The sequence below is a fragment of the Hypanus sabinus genome, chromosome 2, assembly GCF_030144855.1.
Source record: "Hypanus sabinus isolate sHypSab1 chromosome 2, sHypSab1.hap1, whole genome shotgun sequence".
In the NCBI taxonomy this organism is placed as follows: Eukaryota; Metazoa; Chordata; class Chondrichthyes; order Myliobatiformes; family Dasyatidae; genus Hypanus; species Hypanus sabinus.
In genome coordinates this window covers 11,297,370-11,319,332 of record NC_082707.1, presented here as the reverse complement: position 1 = coordinate 11,319,332, position 21,963 = coordinate 11,297,370, and the positions used below count along the sequence as shown (strand labels likewise).

Sequence of the window (21,963 nt, the reverse complement as noted above, 5' to 3'; positions counted from 1 at the left end):
CTCTCCATTGTCAATATATCCTTTCTAAAATAAAGAGCACAAAACTGCACACAATACTCCAAGCATGGTCTCACGAGTGCCTTATAGAGCCTCAATATCACATCCCTTTGCATCTCTGCATTTTGAATTCTCTCTCCATCTAAATAATAGTCTGCCCGTTTATTTCTTCCACCAAAGTGCATCACCATACTCTTTCTAGCATTATATTTCATTTCCACTTCTTTGCCCATTCCCCTAAACTATCTAAGTCTCTCTGCAGGCTCTCTGTTTCCCCAATACTACCCGCTCCTCCACCCATCTTTGTATCATCGGGAAACTTTGCCACAAATCCATTAATCCCATAGTCCAAAGCATTGACATGCATTGTAAAAATCAATGGTTCCAACACTGACCTCTGTGGAACTCCACTGGTAACCAGTAGCCAGCCAGAATAGGATCCCTTTATTCCCACTCTCTGTTTTCTGCCGATCAGCCAATGTTCCACCCATGATAGTAACTTCCCTGTAATTCCATGGGCTCCTACCTTGCTAAGCAACCTCCTGTGCGGCTATTTTTAAAGGCCTTCTGAAAATCCAAGTACACCACATCCACTGCATCTTTTTGTCTTCCCTGCTTGTCTTTCCCTCAGAAAGTTCCACCCACCCACCCTGCTCATGGACTGTCCCATGTCCATCAGGGTGAAGGCTGTGTAGCATCCATACCAGGACCACCAGGCTCAAAAACATTTCCTCAAGCAGTAAGGTTGATTAACACATCAACACCCCGCACCACCACTACTTTACAATTTCCTGTCAGAATCACCTTATGTACAGACACACCTGTGCCTAGTATCAGTTTATGGACATGCAATCAATCTACAGTATGTACAGTATATAAGCTACACATGTATTTAAAGTCTATTTGTTGTATTGTTTTGTTTCATTCTCCTTTACACTTACAGTATGTAATGGAAATGACCTTAAACAATCTTGAATTTCAAATGGCTTCCATGGCGAGCCTCCACACATTAGATACTGGGGGGAGATCTTTAGTTAGAGAGGGGCATAGATAGAGAAAGTCATTAGAGTCTTTTCTGCAGGGTGGAATTGTTAAGTACAGGTGGGTGTGCATTTTAAGTGTGCGGGTTGGAGGTTTAATGGAGAGTTACCAGGCATATTTGCTTTTTGCTCAGACAGTGCTGAGTGCCCTGAACGTGACATCAAATTACCAAACGGAAAATTAATGCAAGAACAATACCTCACTTTTTCTTCATTTTTCTGCCCTATTACTTAATTCATATGCATAGATATGTACACAGTTCACATGTTTGTTTCTTTATCTATTTTCTGTTTGTTTGCTTGTCTATTCATTTATTTATTCATTTTTTTCTCAGCTCAAACTGGTGAAGCCTGAGGTACAGGCATTTGGCTCGCTCATTTGTCAATTGCTAGGAACTTTCAGACTACTCCAGTGCTGTTTAGTATTGAAGATCTATATAGATATCACTGTGTAGCCCTAATTGTTGAATGCTATTGTGTAGTGCCTTTGGGATGATACATATTGTAGACATTACTATTGGGGCAATGTACACTCTGTTCATGTTCCAAAGTCTTTCACTTTCCTCTTTTAATTCAACATATTTGTGGTGTTTTTCACTTCTTGATTTCTGTAAGTTACGTGTGTTCAGAATGAGTATATCCATTAAATATGTTGTTCTTGCTTGTTTATCCTGTATTATTATATCCAGGCGGTTATTATGGATTGTCCTATCTGCAATAACTGATTGGTCATAATATAATTTGTGTATTCTGACTCTAAAACTGGATTGGGTTGTATTTATTATTATCATTATTATTACAACTAATAGTAATTATTTATGTATTGCACTGACCTGCTGCTGCAAAACAACAAATTTTGACCTACACCAGTAACGTTAAACCTGATTCTGATTTTTCCAAGGGAAGTGCTGGAAGCAGATATGACAGTGGGCATTTAAAAAGGCATATGAGCAGGCAGAGAACAGAGAGGGATGGACTACATGCAGGCAAATGGGATTCGTTTAGACTGGCATCCTGCTCAGAACAGATAGGATGGGCCGAAGGGCCTGTTCCTGTGCTGTTCTGTGCTCAGTTCACTACTGTCAGTCTGTGACCTCCCCGCTGAATGCCTGGGTGGTTACTCCTTACCTGGCCTATGTTACCTGATTCCTTGTGTCGACCTCTCCTTTGCCTGCCTCAGCGAGTTGCCTCCTGCCCCTTATTTACACCTTTCGGTTAGCAGGTTCTTCTTGGAGGCACTAAAGGTTGCAGATTGTGGAATCCAGAGCAACACACAGTCTGCTGGAGAATCTCAACGAGTGGAGTTGTGTCTGAGCAGCTGAAGGAACCAGCAGCATTTTAGGACAAACCCTTGCTCCAGCCTTTCCAACCCGAAACATCAGTGATTCCTTCAGCAGATTGCTTGTTGCTTCAGATCCCAGCATCTGCGGTCTCTTGTGTCTCAAGGTTCAAGATTCCAGCTTCAATACACAATGTCATTTCCAATACTCGGGTGTAAAGGAGAATAAAATAATTCCTACTTCGAATTCGGTGCAACAGAAAAAAAACACAATAAGGTAAAAGCAACACACTAAAAATGCTGAACAAAATCAGCAGGACAGGCAGAATCTGTAGAATTGAATAAACTGTCCATGTTTTAGACTGAGACGCTTCTTCAGGACTGGAAAGCAAGGGGGAAGACACCATCATAAAAAGGTGTGGGGAGAGGTAAGGAAGGTGGTTAGAAGGTGATAGGTGAAGCCAGGTGGGTAGGAAAGGCTGGAGAGGAAGGAATCTGATAGGAGAGGAGAGTGGACTGTAAGAGAAAGGGAAAGATGAGGGGATCCTGGGGAGGTGATAGGTAGGAGAGAAGAAATAAGAGGCCACAATGGGGAATAGAAGAAGACGGGAAAATATATTATTTTTTTTACTGGAAGGAGAAATTGATATAAATGGCACCAGGTTGGGGGCTACACAGATAGAATAAGATAGAGAACACAATAAATACATAAAGCAGCTTATCCACATTGGTGCTACATCCATAGAGTGACACCAGACACAGGAGTGTCTGTACATTAGGTGACTGACAGGAAATGATAAAGTAGTGGTGGCGGCTGGGGGTGTGGAGGGGTGGGTTAGTGAGTGGAGGTGTTGCTCAGCCTTCCTGAATGGAAAAAGGAACTGTTTTTTAGTCTGTTGGTCCTGGTTTGGATGCTACTTATCCTCCTCCCTGATGAAAGTGGGAAGAAGATTCCATTAGCAGGGTGGGTGCCAGGGCTCAAATCCAATCTTCAAATTTCTAATTTCACTTTTGTTCGCACCTCTAGTTTAGTTATTCCTCGGCATATGACTACCTCAACAACATGTACGAGTTCCCAACCTTCTTCCGAACCATTCCAAACGACTATCACCAGGTGGACGGTCTAGCCCAGCTTGTCAAGTACTTTGGGTGGAATTGGATTGGGACAATAAGGAGCAACTCCACCTATGGTGCCTTGGCCATGGACGAGATCACCAAGAGCATGCAGAGCTTTGGCATTTGTATCGCATTTTCAGTGGCGGTGCACAAGACTGACTCCAAAGCAAAGCTTCAGAGCCTCATCAACACCATCAAGCAAGCCAGCACGAAAATCGTCGTTGCCTTCGTTGCTCAAGCAGACATGGCAGTTCTGCTCCGGGAAATTGTCCGCCAGAATGTGACAGGGATCCAGTGGATTGGTAGTGAGTCATGGATCACAATGCCTAGCCTCTCTCCTGAGGAAGCAGCTAGATTCCTGGCAGGGACAGTGGGTTTCGCTGTTCCCAGGACCACGCTACCAGGACTGAAGGAATTCCTCCTTCAGGTCCATCCATCCCAGTATCCAGGAAATGCCTTCGTGACCGAATTCTGGGAAACCACCTTCGAATGCTTCTTCGAGAAGCCGGAAAACTATAGTAGTTCAGACGGTGGGGCTCCGGCTAAACTGTGCACTGGCGAGGAAAATTTGGAAGAAGTAGATAACCAGTACACAGATGTGTCACAGCTGAGGATCGCGTACAATGTCTACAAAGCTGTGTACGCGATAGCACATTCACTGAACAACATGCTGGTGAAGACAAACTTTACCTTCTCGAGTCTTGACCTATGGGAGGTAAGATGTTTTAATTTTTCAAAGATTATATTTTTTCATGATGTTTTCATGTCCGTTTCTGAAAAAAAATTCCATCTCCTTCAGCCCATTGGCTCCCCCACCTCTCACCTCCCAGCCTCTGTCACTATTCCCACACATCCCTCTCCATCTGCCTATCACACAACCCTTCATCTGGATTGACCTTTGCTCTAAAGTGGGCCCACCATCTGGATCATTTCAGTTACCATCCAGCAGGAGGTACAGAAGCTTGAAATCCCACACCACCAGGTTCAAGAATAACTCTAATTTGTTCAAATTGTGCATTTTCCTGTAAAATTCTTACATAGTTTAGTGTAGCCATTAGGGTAACACTATTACAGTGCCAGTGAAGGGGATTCAATCTCCAGGTCTGAAAGGAGTTTGCATCTCCTTGACAAGGGTTCCCTCCAGATGCTCTAGTTTCCTCCCAAAATCCAAAGATAAAGTTCATAGGTTAATTAGTTACAGGGTGTCAATGGATGCCATGGTCTTGTTGAGCCAGAAAGTCTCGTTACCATGCTATTTTTTTAAAGAATGTATAGCTTGTTTTTCTTGTGAACGCTGATAATCTGTTATTATGAGCCTGTGATGCTGCTGTAAGTAAGTTTTTCATTTCACCTGCTCATACATGGACTTGTGCAGGTGACATGTTCAAAGTTAATTTATTATTAAAAAACATATATGTCACTATATGCAACCCTGGGATTCATTTTTGTGAGCATTCACAGTAGATATAATGAAACACAAGTCAATGAAAAACTACACAATCAAAGACTGACAACCAATGTACTAATGACACCAAATTCTGCAAATACAAAAGAAAAACAAAATCATAATAATGAATAAACAGATAAGAATGAATATTGAGAACATGAGTTGTAGAGTCAATCAAATTAATCCATTGGTCCATAAGCTAATGTCCATAGACTTTGAATTTGACTTTGACTTTCTCTTGCGGCACTTGCTCTATCCTTCGCTTCATCCTTTTGAAGTTCAAAGTGCAAAGCAAATTGATTATCAAAGTGCATGCTGTATATGTCATCATATACAACCTGAGATTTGTTTTCTCATGGGGATGCTCCGCAAATACAATAACCATAATAGAGTCGTTAAAAGAGCACACCCAACAGGGCAGACAACCAGTGTGCAAAAGACAGCAACCTGTGCAAATGCAAAAGGGAAAAAAAAGAAATAATAATAATAAATAGATAAACAATAAATATCGAGAACATGAGATGAAGTGTCCTTAAGAAGGTGTCCATAGGTTGTGGGAACACTTCAATGATGAAGCAAGTGAAGTTATCCTTCTGCCTCAAGAATCTGATGGCTGAGGTGTAATAACTGTTCCTGAACATGATGGTGTGAGTCATGAGGCTCTTGTACCTATTTCCTGATGACAGCAGTGAGAAGAGGACATATCCTGGGTGGTGGAAGTCCTTGATGGTGGACACTGCTTTCCTGCCAAAATGCTATAATGGTTACCTCCCTCTCTTTCACGCCAGAAGAAGGGTCCTTGACCAAAACATCAACTCTATTTCTCACCATAGATACCAGTCCTGACCCATTGAGTTCCTCCAGAAGAGTGTTTGTTGATCCAGATTCCAGCAGAGTGTTTGTTGATCCAGATTCCAGCATCTGCAGTCTTCTTTGTGTCTTCTGTACTTTTAATTTTCACAAGTCATCCCAGACTTTGGACTACTTTGCTGTTTTCTAATATCTGGAAGAGAAGTTCATCCTCCCTGTTGACACGGTCCTTGATAAATTGGCTACAAAAGTCAAAGTCAAGTTTATTATCATTTACACAACTCCATGTATGCACAGGAGCAATGAAAAACTTGTTTGCAGCAGAATCACAGACCTATAGCATCATATACATAACATTCACAAGGAAAGCGTAAGTTATATAAGAAATACAATTAGAACGAAAAAAGTCCATTGTAATGGTGGTTGTTTGTCATGTCCAATGCTGGCTGGAAAGTTTTTAAAGTGGAAAATCTGTTACACTGGAGCATTTCCACTGCCTTGACCTCAGAAGTCCAGGTCCAGTGGTATGAACAAGTGAACCTACTTGGGCCTTCCTTGGTTGTAGAAGATGAATGACCAGGACATTTTCTGTGCCTTGGCATGCCCTTCACTCTCCACAGAGAGTTGTAGTGCACCTTCCGGGCTGTTGGATCTCATTGTAGATCTCATCCACCCATTCCACTGGATCTGACTTTACATGTTAGGACAGGCATGAGGACCCTGGCTACTCTCACCTGCTTTAGCTCGCCTGTCAAAGCAGTGTGCTGGGGTGTGGCCACTGTCACATATAAACAGCTACTTGGAGTCACAAGTGAGAGCTGAGTGTCTGCTGGGGACTGCCCCAGAATGGACATGACAAGCCCCTTCACCAGTGGTGCTACCCTTCCCTGGACTCCCCATTCAACCCTCAATGTAATACAAAGTAGCCAAAGTGATCTCAGTGTTGCTGTAATGCTGTAGTGATTAGAGTTGTGCCAGTGGGTTCAAGAAACAAATGGCTGAAGGGAAATAGCTGTTCTTGAATCTCAGCTCTGCAGCTGTGGTGTCTTCCTGTATACCTGGCATGAAATTCCTTGAAGGAGGCAATCTTGCAGCACTTCACTGTTAGACTTCAGCATTAGACTGTTACTCCGTTAGATGCCATCAGCATCATCATCATTATACGCTGTCATATGACATGGCAATCATGGTCTTTGACCATGATGGTTTTTCTACAGAAGTGCTATGCCATTGCCTTCCTCGGGGCAGTCTCATTACAAGACCTGTGACCCCAGCCATTATCAATTCTCTTTAGAGATCGTCTGGCTGGTGCCAGTCGTCACATCACGGGAGTCGTGATATGCACCAGCTGCTCACATGACCAACCACGACCTGCTCCCGTGGCTTCCTGTGACCCTGATTGGGGGTACGGGGGGGCCAAGCAAGTGCCACACCTTGCCTAAGGATGTCCTGCAGGCTAGCGGAGCAAAGAAGCGCCTTACGCATCCTTTGGTGGAGACATATCTCCACCCTGTTGCCCGTGATGCCATCACGTGAGTGTAAGCCCAGATCCTGTGTCATTTTGGGTTGCCAGGAGCATCCAGGGAATCATTGAACTCAACTTGTTTGATAAAACAGTCTATAAAAATAACTGAACGCAACAGATGCTGCAAATCAGAAAGTCAGAAAATGCTGGAAATTCTGAGCAGTCAAGCAGCATCTGTGGAGAGAAACTCAGATAGCGTTTCAGGTCCAAGACCTTTCTACGACAGGTAAAGCAGCCTAATGGTAATTTATTGATGACTGAAGATAATTCAGAGCCATTCCCTACATATCATCCCAGTGCAGGTCTATGGGACAGGGCTGATTAATAGATGGGCTGAAGGGCCTGATTCTGTGTTGTAGTGTTCTATGACTCTATCTCTATAATGGCCAATTTCGGTGTTGTTCCTGGAGCTCTGGGCAGAACCAAGTGCAAAATTCATTTAAAATTCATTTGGGTTTATGGGGTTTTACTGGTCCTCAGAAAAGTTACATGGAAGACTAGGTGGAAATTTGATACCAAGAATTATCAGCTGGAACCCTCATTTCCAGTGCCAGTTTCCTTTGCCAGGAGAAGGAGGTTCACACAGAAGTCTTTTTGGGAGGTTAAACTCCTCCAGCCTCACCCAGACAGAAATTTGTCCCCCAAAATGTGCAGCTGGCAATCCCAGTTCAACGGCCCTTCTTCAAATCCTGCAAACAAAATTGTCACATACACAGTAAACCTCAGGTTTGTCTGTTCCCTCATATTTTCTCATAATAATGAAGGTCTGTTCTTGAAGTGATCCCCTTGCCCTGCTAATTTTACATGTCCTATTCCTGTCAACTTCCCCAAGGTTCTACTGCTCACTCCACAGGGACACTACACAGTACACGTGTTTTTGGAGTGTGGGAGATGACCATTCATTCATTGAGAGAATGGACAGACTCCTCACAGTCAGCACAGGTGTGAATCCAGGGAGCTGCAACTGGCAATTTAGTGCACATTCCATCGCTTAACCTCAGAGTTACATTGCTATTAGGGAGAAATTAATGAGGATATAAACTGTTCTTTAAGTTTTGCAAGGATCTTCTCCCTCTTTCTTTCTATTTAGAACTTAATAGTAGATGTTGTATATTTCTAACACTTTTTCTCAATCTTATATTCAGTCTATAATTATGGTGTCTTACAATGCTAAAGAAGGCATGTAGCCTATTGTGGCTGTACTGATGAATTAAAGAGACATTGATATGATACTACACTTAGTCATATTCCCACTGACTTTCGCCATTTCCAATGTTCTTCATCCAACCTGCGTCCAACACGCAGATCAGAGTGTTTGTAAAATGGGATAAGGAACTTATACACAAGTTCTATTAAGATTCCTTAAGGTTTATATAGCCAGGGGTGGTAATGGAGATAAGCTCCCGCTACCAATTAAATGCTCCCAATGAGAGGAAGTGCTATACTGGAGCTGGTGTTGGGTGATGAGTCTGGCCAGGTGACTGAGTGGGTGAAAGTTAGGGAACAGGGACTACAACTCCTTATCTTTCAGGATAACTATAGGTAAGGATAGGTATGATCCTTGTGGAAGAGCTTTAAATTGGAGTAGGGAAAATTATGAAGGCATTTGGCAGGAACTAAGAAGTGTTAATTGGTAATACCTTTTTTTCTGGCAAGTCCACATCAGCCATTTAAAGATCAATTACACAGTGTACAGGAAAGGTATGTTCTTGTTTAAAGGAATAGATTGGGATGGAATGATAAGAGAACTTGGACATCCAGAGAGGCGATGAATTTAATCAGGAAGAAAAAGGAAAAGTACAGTATGTAAAGCTTCTGAAGTCAGCATCAGACAAAACAAATGAGGAGTATGAAGAAACCAGAAAAGAAATAAAGATTGGAATTAGGAAAGCCAGGAGGGGCCATGAAAAGTCCTCAGCAAATAGGATTAAGGTGTATTCCAAGGCAGTCCATGCTTACATCAAGAGTAAGAGGATAACTAGGAAGAGAGTGGAACCACTCAAGGTAAGGAGGGAACATTTTCTTGAAAGCAGAGAATGTGAGTGAGGTACTTAATGAGTACTTTGCTTCAGTGTTTACCAAGGAAAAGGATATGGAGGATCAGAAGATCAGTGCTGAGTGTATAAATACATCAGGGTATTTAGAGGTCAAGGAAAAGGAAGAGTTGGGCGACAGGCGAGGCCCAGGAGGACCGGTGAGCGGCCAATGTTTTACCTCTATTTAAGAAGGGAACAAGGGAAAATCCTGGGAACTTTACCAATGAGTTTCATGTCAGTTGCAGGGAAATTGATGGAAAAAATTCTCTGGGATAGGATATATGAGCATTTGGAAACCTATGGTTAAATAGGGAAAGCCAGCATGTCTTTGTGTGTGGCAGTTCATACCTTACCAACTTGAGTTTTTTGACAGGGTGATGAAAGAGATTGATGAAGGTAGGCAGTGGATGTTGTCCAAATGGATTTTAGAAAGGCATTTGACAAAGTCCCTCATGGGAGGCTAATCCAGAAGATGAAGTACATGGGGTTTATAGTGAGTTGGCTGTTTGGATTCATAACTGGCTTGCACATAGAAGGCAGAGCCTGAAGACACACACTCAATACATTCAGGAACAGCTTCTTCCCCTCTGCCCTCTGATTTCTGAATGGAAAATGAACCCATAAACACTACTTCAGCATGTTCCTCTCTTTTTGCTCCAGTTATTTCATTTGTTTCTTTTTTTAATTTATATACTACTTAATTTACTTTATATACTATGGACTGTAACTTATAGTTTTTATTATCATGCATTGCAATGTACCTCTGCTGTAAAGCAACAGATTTCTGCCTGTGCTGGCAGGGTGGAGGCACATCTCTACCAAAAGAGGTGTAAGGAGCTCCTCCTCTCCACTAGCCTGCAGGTCACCCTTGGGCAAGGTGTAGCATCTGCTTAGCCCCTAATTAGGGGTCAGGTGAAGCCGTGGGACCAGTTGGTGGATGGTCGTATGAGAAGCCGGTGCATACCACATGACCTGGTTATGCGACCACTGACACCAGGCAGACAATCTCTGAAGAGTATTAATAATGGTTGGGATCACCCATCTTGGAAAGACACTACCCAGAAGAAGGCAATGTCAAACCAGTTCTGTGGAAATACTGCATTTGCCAAGAACAATCATAGTCATATGACATGGCACATGATGATGATGATGCCTGTGATATTGAACCTGATTCTGATTCCGATGTACTGAAAATTGAAATCTCACTAATTTATTCTCTTTAATTGCCCATTTGCTCAAGCTGCTGCATTATATGTATGCTGTGAACTTCACCGCTAAGAATGGAGAGTACGTATACTTTGATGAAAACTTGGATACAGTCCCATTATATGAGTTGGTAAACTGGCAAATAGACTCTGAAGGATTGGCTCATGTTGTGACGATTGGACAGTATGATGGACTTGTACAGTTTGAGAAAAGACTCTCCATAAACAAGGAGGATATTGTTTGGATAGATGGAAAAAAGGAGGTGAGTTGGAGTTTACAAATATAGATTGTGCAAAATGACCATGAAATGACCTTACAGGGTTGGAGAGGTTCCAGAGGAGGTTCATGAGAATGATCCCAGGAAGGAAAGGGTTAACATGATTAGCATTTGATGGCTGTGGGACTGTAACTCACTGGAAGTTAGAAGAAGGAGGTGGGATTTCATTGAAACATACTGAATATTGAAAGGTCTAGGATGTTTCCGAATATGGGGGAGTCTAGGACCAGAGGGAACAGCCTCAGAATAGAGGGACATCCATTTAGAACAGAAATTAGGATGAATTTTTTTACACAGTGAATCTGTAGAATTCTTTGCCACAACAGCTATGCAGGGTAAGTCACAGGGTATACTTAAGGTGGAGGCTAATAGGTTCTTGATTAATCAGGGCATCAAAAGTTACAGGAAGAAGGTAGGAGAATGGGATAATAAATCAGCCATGATGGAATGGTGAACCAGACTCAGTGGGCTGAATGGCCTAATTCCGCTCGTAGGTTTTATGGTCTTAAGCATATCATCACATTACCAGTTAATCACGCACAACATGCTGATGGAGCCCAACAGGTCCAACAGCATCTACGGAAAGGAATAAACAGTCAATGTTTCAGGTCAAGACCCCTAATCAGGATCAATATTGACCAATATTTTTATTTATATTGGATTATTATTGTCACATTTGCCAAGAACCTTGGATAAGCTTTTGTTCTTCATGCCATCCATAGAGATGATTTCAACAGTTCACTGAGATAGTATAAGGTAAAGCAATAGCAGAATGCAGAATAGTTACTGTTACAGAGAATGTTCAAAGCAGGCAGACAATAATGTGCAAAGCTACAACAAGGTAGATTGTGAGGTTTAGAATCCATCTTATCATACTGGGAGGCCATTCAATAGTCATATAACAGTGGGATAGAAGCTGACCTTGAGCCTGGTGATGCACAAAACTTCACATTCTATACATATTTCTTCAAGGTTATATAATGACTCTAGCTTTAAGAAAGATAATGCCAATCAGTAAATATCAATATAATTACCTTGCTCTTCCACAATGAGTAAAAATCACAGCCTTTTTCTCTCACTTCTGCTGGATCCACTATAAATCTTAGAATCCTCTCTTAAAAACAGCATTGTCAGAACCTTTCTGTACAGAGTGTAAATGCTAACGTAGAAAATGTTTGTCCTTTCAAGTGCATTTTGAAACTGGCAATTACTACACACATAATCCATGAGAGTACAAGAGCAGAACTGAGACATTCAGCCCATTGTGCCTGTTATGCAATCTGTGCTCCAGAATCTGGCTGAGTTAAGTTATTTTCCAGTTTATGGAAAGTGAATAGAGGTAGATTATTCTCTCCTCTGGTTAGCAGTGAGCAAAATTCCCTCTAAATCTTTTTACAGTTGCATGGACCAACCATTGCTCTGAGCAGGAAATTCATGTTATTTTCTAATATGCATACAATGACTATTTAGAATAAAATTGAAAAATCACATTCTTTTGATTTTATTTATTAATTGAAGTGTGTAATGAAATACAGTACAACAAAGAAAATCTTTCACATTTCATAAATTTTTTCTAGCTGCGTGCCAAAAAAAGCTTTGTGAGCGGGAGCATTTCAGCTACTGCATGGCTGTGCACCCACACAGCTCGGACAAAACAGTGGCAGTGAGAGAGGTGGGATCATTAATTTGAAACTGTGTTTGAGTAGGTGAAAGCTTACAAGAAATTCCTTTTCAAACAAAAATTGGTCAAACTCCACTTGATCTTTTTTTTGTACACTGTTCTGGATGCCATGCTACAGGAAGGATGTGATAGTATTAGAAAGAGTTCAGAAGAGATTTGCTGGCACTTTGCTATATCTGGAGAGTAAGTAAAGCGAAGAGAGGAAAAAATAGTTTGTTGGTTCAATGTCCGTTCAGAAATCTGATGCAGAAGCTGTCCTTAGCGATGAATGCTATCTTTTTGAGGCATCACAGACGTGTGCCTGTGTGTGTGCCTGTGTGTGTGCGTGTGTGTGCCTGTCCACCATCTTAAAGCCACAGATTCCTTTCATTTCACATCAATGCATTCAGCAATTCTGGGCTTAGATGCAATGAAGGTGACCAAAGGAAGATGTGCATTTTAGGTGTTTAACCTTCATTAACTACAATTATCAAGTACCATAATTGCAAAAAGCTCATTTTCATGCCATCTAGCCCTGGGGATGTAGACAATACACTTGAACTTGATACAACTTCAGCTACAATTATGGAGGTATACAAAATTGTGAGGGGTATAGATAGGTAAGTGCGAACAGGCTTTTTCCACTGAGGTTGGGTGAGACAAGAGTTAGAGGCTATGGGTTAAGGGTGAAAGAGGAAAAGTTTAAGGGGAACATGAGGAGACAATTCTTCACTCAGAGGGTGGTGACAGTATGGAATGAGCTGCCAGCACAAGTGGTGCATGTGAGTTTGATTTCAGCATTTAAGAGAAGTTTAAATAGGTATATGGATGGGAGGGGTACAGAGGCCTATGGTCCCAGTGCAGTGGGACTAGGCAGTTTAAATGGCTTGGTATGGACTAGATGGGCAGAAAGATTTTTCCTCGGGGTTTATTCCTGAAGCCTTCCCCGTGAGTGGATATAGATGCAAAGCAGTGGAGGATCGAGATCAGAGTTTTCCTACTCCTAGATGAGCTGCCAACCACGCTGACAAATCCCATCTGCCTGAAGCAATTGGTTTTAAGACATTATCTTATATTATTATATAATAATATACTAAATGGGAAGAATATTCAGAAATCAAAGGTGAAAAGGGATTTGTGAGTCCTTGCTCAGGATTCCCTAATGTTACGTGCAGGTTAAGTCAGTGGTAAGGAAGGCAAATGCAATGTTAGCAGTCATTTTGACAGGACTAGAATGTAAAAGCAAGGATGGAATCCTGAGGGTTTATAAGGCATTGGCCAAATTGCACTTGGAGTATTGAGAACAGATTTCAAGTTCAAGTTTATTGCCATCTGACTTTACATGTATACAACCAAACAAAACTACATTCCTCTGGATCATGGTGTGTCCATACAACATATACCACACGCAGCATTTAAACCATTATACTACACTATAAATAAGTTAATAAAATATAATTCAAAATGTATGTGGTGAAGCGCAGCACAGGTAGACAGTAAGCAGCAAACAGCTTGCTAATGAAGAGATCATTGCAGTAACAGGATAGTCATTTGTCTCACAACCTGCGGGAAGAAGCAGTTACCCAGTCTGCAAGAACTAGTCCTGATGCTCCTGTACCTCCTTTCTAACAGTAGAGGGTCAAAGAGATAGTGGGTTCAGAGGTACGAATCCTCAACAATGCTTTGGTCCTACATCAGCAACACTCCTGGTAATGTCACAAATAGGTGGCGAGGTGATCCTCTTGGCAGTTTTTACTGTGCTCTGTAGGATCTTGGGGTCTGATGCCTTGCAGTTTCTGTTCCATCCAATGATGCAACCAGACCGGCCACTCTTGAAGGTGCTCCTGCAGAAAGTTATTAGAATGAGGGCAGGGAGCTCAGCACACCTCGACCACCTCAGACATTGTAGCTGCTTAGTTACATTACTATTCAGTAAAGTAATGATGAAGTAACAATCCGCTTCCCTACTAAAGCTCAAGTTTTAAAGGGAATTGGTCAAACACTGTTGGAGTATTGTGAGCAGATTTAGGTCCCTTATCTAAGAAAAGATGTGTTGGCATTGGAGAGATTCAGGAATGAAAGGGTTAATGTATGAGGAGCATTTGATGTCTCTGTGTCTGTACTCACTGGGACTTAGAAGAGTTGCAAGACAACCAAAAATTGTACTTTCAGCCTTAAATATCACTGGACCAATGCAGATTTAATTTCTCAAATCTCAGGTTCCTCGTGGAGTTTGTTCTGACAGCTGTCTTCCTGGCACATGGAAAACCGTCAAAAAAGAGATGCCGCTGTGTTGTTTCAGCTGTATTCCGTGTACAGATGGTGAGATCAGCAACGTCACAGGTTAGTGTGTGAGTGCGAGCGTGTGTGCGTGCGCTGACAAGGAATTCAGGTGTATATTTTCCTTATGAGTGAGACTTAACCACAAAATGGAGGGAGGGTAAAAGAGTTATCACAAAGGGAACGCTTTCATAAAACTGGACAATACAGTACAGGCCCTTCAGCCCATCATGTTCTGCTGACCTATCAACCTACTCAAAGATCAATCTAACCCTTCCCTCCTGCATTGCCGTCCAGTTTTTTTCATCCATTTCCACATCGTCATGTCCACCTTTGAACGTCTCCACTGCCAGGGTTATTTATAGAGCCTGGTAACAGGTCCTTCTAGTCCAACGAGCCCATACTGCTCTAATACACTCATGTGACCAGTTAACCTACTAATTCATACGTCATTGGAATGGGGGAGGAACAAAGAAGAGAACAGCATAGTTCAGGCCCTTCGGCCCACAATGTTGTGCTGACATTTTAACATACTCTAAGAGCAATCTAACCCTTCCTACCCACTTAGTTCTCCATTTTTCTTTTGTCCATGTTCCTACCTAAGAGCCCCTAAGTGTCCCTAATGTATCTGCCTCCACCACTACCTGCAGCAGCACGTTCCAGGTACCCCCCCCCCCCACTCTATAGGTCAAGAACTTGCCTCTGACATCCCCCTGAAGCTTCCCATCTTTCAAATCTACCTCAACTTGAAGTGAGATCAGAGGCAAGGATCCCTGAATAATTTGTAGACATGGGATGCTCCTGGGAACTCCATGGGTTGAGAAAAAGGAAGGGAGGAACAAGCAGTGGATTGGGGGAACTCCATGGGGTGAGAAACATCTGTGGGAGAAAAGGAATTGTCGACATTTTGGGTAGAAAGCCTGCTTCAGAACTGAGGGTGAAGAAACAAGGTGACAGGCGTAAAGAGGGGAAGGGGAGTGGTGAGAAAGGATTCTGGGGTGACTGGTGGACTGAAGAGGGGTGTATGATGTCAGTGAGATAGCACCATGGAGGGGAGGGAACAGGCTGGAATTGGGAGAGTGGGTGATGGATGGAGGCAGACAGACAGATAGAGGGGGAGAAAGTGACAGATGGACCAGGGTGAGGGGAAGGGGAGGGTGAAGATGGGGAAACTATGTGTGAAGTGGGCAGATGGAGCCAGGAGGGGAAAGGGGATGATGATAGAAGGGTGGGCAAAGGGACAAAAATGGGGTGGACTGCCTTTTTTCTCTCTCTCTGTCTTACCATACATTTGTCTCAGTGCTCCATTTCTCAGCCTGAGACACAAAACTCTCGTTCATTTGTTTTGATGAAAATGACTAACCTTTGCACCTCTTTCAGTGTAGAAAGAAACACTAGGCTCTCTAAAGATATGTGATTACATAGCTTGTACAAAATCCCTTACAGTGCATCGGATAGATGGAGCTCATCAGCCTGGGAAGGCAGTCCATCTAAGAGAGGGAAAACTCCGATTTCAAACCTCCGCTGCCTTGCGGCCATACCCACTCATGGGAAAGGCTTCGGGAGTGAACCCTGAGGACAAATCCGGAGCTGGAGACACTAAGGCAGTCCGACGTTGTGTTCAACCTTGCTCTGGCCACTCCTGCAATGACACTGGTGCCAAGTTCGGCCCTTGCCCTTTCCTTGGACAACATCGGTGGCGTAGAGAGGGGAGACTCTCTGCATGGGCAACTGCCAGTCTTCCATACAAGCTTGCCCAGACCTGTGCCCTGGAAACCATTCCAGGTGCAGATCCATGGTCTCCCAGTACAGTACATACATCTAATGAAGCTATACTGGAGTCCTACAGCACAAGAACAGGCCCTTCATCCCATCTAGTTCATGCTGACCATCATGTATCTATCCCCACAGCACTGGCAAAAACCTTGGGCACATATACTGTACATAGCTAGGGTGCCTAGGACGTTTGCACAGTACTGTAGTAATTTTACATATTGCACTGTACTGCCGCTATAAAGAAAAAATAAACATCATGTCATATGTGAGTGATGATAAACCTGATTCTGATACAGGTCTCTATTGTGGACTGAAAGTGGGTAGGGTCAGGGAGTGGGGAATCATGGTTGGTTAAAGGGAAGGGAGAGAGGAAGGAGAGGGAAGAACCAAAGAGATGTACTGTGATGTTCAATAAGCCAATTGTTTAGAATCAAATAACCTTGCCTGGTGTCTCAGTGCTGGGTGTGCCTGTACCAACGCCCCTTCTTTGCCACCTGTCCCACACTCCTCCTGTGACACTCGAGCCTCCCCATTCCCAACATTGTTTGTTCGCGTCAGATTTACAAACTCGCTTTCTGCTTCATGTTGACAAGTACAATACTGTGCCAAAGTCTTAGCTGCCCTAGCTGTAGATATAGATGGTGTCCAGTCCTGGAGCTCCCAGGACTGGACACCATCTACTCCAGCAGACTCAGGAGGAAAGCAATCAGCATAACCAGAGACACCACACACCCCGGCCACTCCCTGGTTGACCCGCTGCCGTCCAGCAAAAGGTTCAGGACACTAAAATCCAGAACAAATAGACTGAGGAACAGCTTCTACCCCAGAGCTGTGGCCTCCACCACACCACTCCCACAGAACAGTGACAGAAACTGTGAGCACACACAAGGACTCAAATACTTGCACTAACGGCACTTTGTGCATTACTGTGATATTCTGGTGCTGCTGCAACTTATTTTCTGCCACTTATCTATTTAATACTATTTTCCTATTACTGTCTTGTTTTTATCTACCGCTTTATTTAATTGCCTGAGAGGAAGCCAAACAGAGTTTCATTGTACCTATGTATAATGACAATAATAAAGATCATTCAATTCAATATGTGCCTAAAACTTTTGCACAGATCTGTATACCAATCCCATTAACAATCACTCATTCCATAGTCTTCTAGACCTTGGCAATTCAAGTCCTTATCCTGATAATTCTTAAATGCTGGCAGAGATGGAGCCTCCCCCATGCTTTCATACAATGCAGAGCTAACTCCAGCCAGTGGATGAGAAAAAAACATCTTCCTTACATCCCTTCTAAATATTTTATTTCTTAGCTGACACCCTGTGATCATGTGGTAGATAATGTTGAGGAAGTTGGGAGTCTGTAGAAAGATTTCGATTAGAAGAATGGGTAAAGAAGTGGACGATGGAATACAGTGTGGAGAAGTGTATAATCACACATTTTGGTTGAAGGAATAAAGGCATAGACTATACTCTGACTGGGGAGAAAATTCAGAAATAAGAAGTGCAAAGGGCTTTGGGAGTCCTCATGCAGGCTTCCCTAAAGTTAACTTGCAGATCGAGTCAGTGGTAAGGAAGGAAAATACAATATCAGTATTAATTTTGAGAAGACTTGAATATAAAAGCTAGGATATAATGCTAAGACTTTATAAGGCATCAGTCAGACTGCACAGAGTATTGTGAGCAGTTTTGGGCCTTTTATTGGTTTATTTAGCAGCACAGCAAGAAGTAGGCCATTCAGACCTTTCAAGCCAAGCCAGCCCAGTAATCCACAACAACCCCGATTAACCCTAACCTTATCACAGAACAATTTACAATGACTAATTAATCTACGCAATACACCTCTGGATTGTGGGGGCAAACTGGAGCACACAGGGAAATCCATGCATCCAAGGGGAGGAACTACAGTCTTGCAGGAGGGCACCAGAATTGAACTCCAAACTCCAGAAAACTCCAAGCTGTTATAACATCATGCTAACTGCTATGTCAATGTGCCACCCCATCTTTTTTATCTATGAAGAGATGAGCTGGCATTAGAGAGGGTCCAGAGCATGTTCAGGAGAATGATCCTGGAAATGAAGGGGTTAACGTAAGAGGAGCGGTTGATGGCCGTGGGCCTGTACTCACTGGAGGTGAGAAGAGTAAAGAGGAATCTCATTGAAACCCATCAAATATTGAAAGGTCTGCTCTAGACAGACCTGATGTACGGAGGATGTTTTCTATAGTGGGGGAGTCTAGGGCCAGAAGGCACAGCCTCAATACAAGAACATTCCTTTAGAACAAAGGTGTGGAGGAATTTATTGAGCCAGAGGGAGGTGAATCTGTGGAATTAACTCTCACTGACAGCTGTGGAGGACAAATCATTGAGCATATTTACAGCAGACGTTGTTAGATTTTTGATTACTCAGGGCATTACAGCTACAGGGAGATGGCAGGTTTAAAAGGAATAATAAATCTGCCATGGTGGAATGGCAGAACAGACTCAATGTATTTACTTGTGTTTTTAATGAAAGTAGGCGATCCCATTCAAATAAATAGTCCATGTTGGATGGACCAGTTTTAGTGACATAAGACTGAGAGACCAGATGCACTTCCCATCTGGCCCCTCAACCTAGTAGGTTGGTAAATGTGTGAAATGAGCTACCAGCAGAAGTGTCGGATGCAGGTTCAATTGCAGCTTTTAAGAGAAGTTTGGACAGGTGGATGAGTAAGAGGGATATGCAGGGCTATGGCCCAGGTTCTGGGAGTAGAGAGAAAACCATGTTGGCATAGGCAAGGGGCATCTTTCTGTTCTGTAGTGCCTTATGACTCTTCTTTGCTTTAAAAAGTCACAGTGTGGGAATGATTTTGAACCAGCTTTAATACACTCAGTGGCCACTTTATTAGGTACAGGAGTATATGTTTATGGTTTTCTGCTGTTGTAGCCCATCCACTTGGAGGTTCAGTGTGTTGTGCATTCAGAGATGTTCTTCTGCACTACACTGTTGTGAACATGTGGCTTTTTGAGTTACTGTCGTCTTCCTGTCAGCTTGAAATAGCCTGGCCTTTTTCCTATGACCACTCTCATTAACAAGGTGATAGAACTGTCCCTCGCTGGATGTTTCTTTTTCAGCATTCAGACCGTTGTGCATGAAAATCCCAGATCAGCAGCTGCTGAGATACTCAAACCCTTTCACCGACCACCCCCCCCCCACCCCCCCCCCCCGCACCCTGTCTGGCACTAATAAACATTCCACAGTCAAAGTCACTTAGATCACATTTCTTCAGATTCTGATGTTTGGTCTGAACGACATCTGAACCTCTTAACCATGTCTGTGTACTTTTATGCACTGAGTTGCAGCCATATGATTGGTTGATTAAATATTTGCAGTAATGAGCAGGTGTACCTAATAAAATGACCACTGAGTGCATGTTGTACTTCTTTCTTTCAGGTGCCGTGTCCTGCTTAAAGTGTCCTCCAGAATACTGGTCCAATGAGCCAAAAACCCAGTGTGTGCCTAAGAAAGTCGAATTCCTCTCCTTTGACGATGAGATGGGATGTTCTCTTGTGGTTCTTGCAGTAATTGGAGCCTTTTTGACAGTGATGACAGCTCTTATCTTTTACAAGCACAAAGAAACACCCCTCGTCAAAGCCAATAACTCAGAACTGAGCTTCCTGCTTCTGCTTGCATTAACCCTTTGCTTCCTCTGTTCCCTGACCTTCATTGACCGCCCATCTACCTGGTCCTGCATGCTGCGCCACACCATTTTCAGCATCTCTTTCGTCCTTTGTCTTTCGTGTATTCTGGGGAAAACCATTGTCGTGCTGATGGCTTTCAAAACCAGGCTTCCCAACAACAAGAAGCTCAAGTGGTTTAGCCGAGTGCATCAGAGGTTGAATGTGTTTGGTCTTACGTCTGTCCAAACAATAATCTGCATTATGTGGCTCACCACCGCACCTCCTATCCCCATTAACAGCACAAAGTATTACAAGGCTATTATTATTTTGGAGTGCAATGTTGGATCCATGGTGTACTTCTGCTGTGTCTTCAGTTATATTGGTGCTCTCGCTTTGCTATGCTGTGCCCTTGCATTCTTCGCACGCAAGCTACCTGACAACTTCAACGAAGCCACCTTCATAACCTTCAGCATGCTCATATTTTGTGCAGTCTGGATTACCTTCATTCCAGCTTATGTCAGCTCCCCAGGCAAGTACTCAGTGGCCGTTGAGGTATTTGCAATCTTGGCTTCCAGTTTTGGGCTTCTCTTCTGTATTTTCGCTCCCAAGTGTTACATCATCTTGCTTCAGCCAGAAAAGAACACAAAGAAGTATTTAATGCAGAGGTCCAAAGGCAAAAATAACTGAATGCCCTCCAGGAAAGTTGTTGAATGATTCCATGGCAACTCTGCAGTGCTTTGGACTAGTCAACGAGTTAAAATGGTGCATTTCTCCACTCGGCACACAGAAGTGTGCTGGAATCCTTCAGGGGGCCAGGCAGAATCTGTGGAAGGAGAAACAGAGTTAGCATTTCAAGTCAAAGCCACTTTGAGAGAAGTCACTACAAATGTTGATTTCGACCCAAAATGTTTTCTCAGCCCAGCATTCTCAGCCCATATCATCTGAAGTTTTATTTTTTATATTGACATAGAAAAGTGTCAAATTAAGATTGGATTTTTAACATTGAAAATTACTAAAGAAATACAAGACTCCCAATAAAGCTTTGGAAATGATGTACTCTAATTCTGTTTTGGAACAGACCCTTCCAACACAACAAGCCACACCACCCAACAAAGCTCCTATTTAACCCTTACCTAATCACAGGCGAAGTTCCAATGACCAATTAACCTACTAACCAGTATGTCTTTGGACTGTGGGAGGAAACCCACTCATTCTCAGAGAGGAATTACAAACTCTTTGCAGACGATATCGGATTTGAACTCCGAACTCCGATGCCCTAAGCTGTAACAGTGTCACCACGATGCTGTGTCACCCAATTACTGATGTATTGCCCACAGAATAGTCCTAAATATTACAATGACAATTCCACAAAATTAGGCATCATCTTGTTAACTACTCCAAACTTTTAGTTATTTTATATGTATCTTAAAGTATTTCAATAGTTCAATTTAATATCAGAAAATGTATACAATTTACAACCTGAAATTCTCACTCTCCACAGACATCCTCAAAGCAGAAGAAAAACCCCAAAGAATGAATGTCAGAAGAAACATAAGAACCCCAAAGCCCCTCCCACGCACAAGCAGCAGCAAACATCCTCAAACCCTCCCCCACTTAATCTAGCATAAAGCATCAGCATTCCCACCACCCACCACGCAAGCAACAGCAAAAAGAGACCATGACCTACAATGCATCAAAAACCAACTGTTCACTCCGACAATATCAACACCCCATAGGCACTCTCTCACCAACAGGGGAGAGACAGATCTTGTTCCTTCCCAAGTGACAGGGGAGACAACAGTCACTATTTCAATGTTACAGTTAGTTTGAAACTTCGCTTTTTAT

General features: G+C 42.8%; 1 protein-coding gene across 1 annotated transcript in view; it reads left to right on the top strand.

Annotated features, from left to right (window-relative positions):
• Nucleotides 1-20,873, top strand: part of LOC132402913 (extracellular calcium-sensing receptor-like) — a 37,288-nt gene extending 16,415 nt beyond the window's left edge. The window contains exons 3-6 of the mRNA XM_059986007.1: nucleotides 3,344-4,147; nucleotides 10,491-10,718; nucleotides 14,613-14,736; nucleotides 19,892-20,873. Of these exons, the coding sequence (XP_059841990.1) occupies nucleotides 3,344-4,147; nucleotides 10,491-10,718; nucleotides 14,613-14,736; nucleotides 19,892-20,805 (2,070 nt within the window). The 3' untranslated portion in view covers nucleotides 20,806-20,873. The remainder of the gene's footprint in view (nucleotides 1-3,343; nucleotides 4,148-10,490; nucleotides 10,719-14,612; nucleotides 14,737-19,891) is intronic.
• Nucleotides 20,874-21,963: the final 1,090 nt, after the last annotated feature.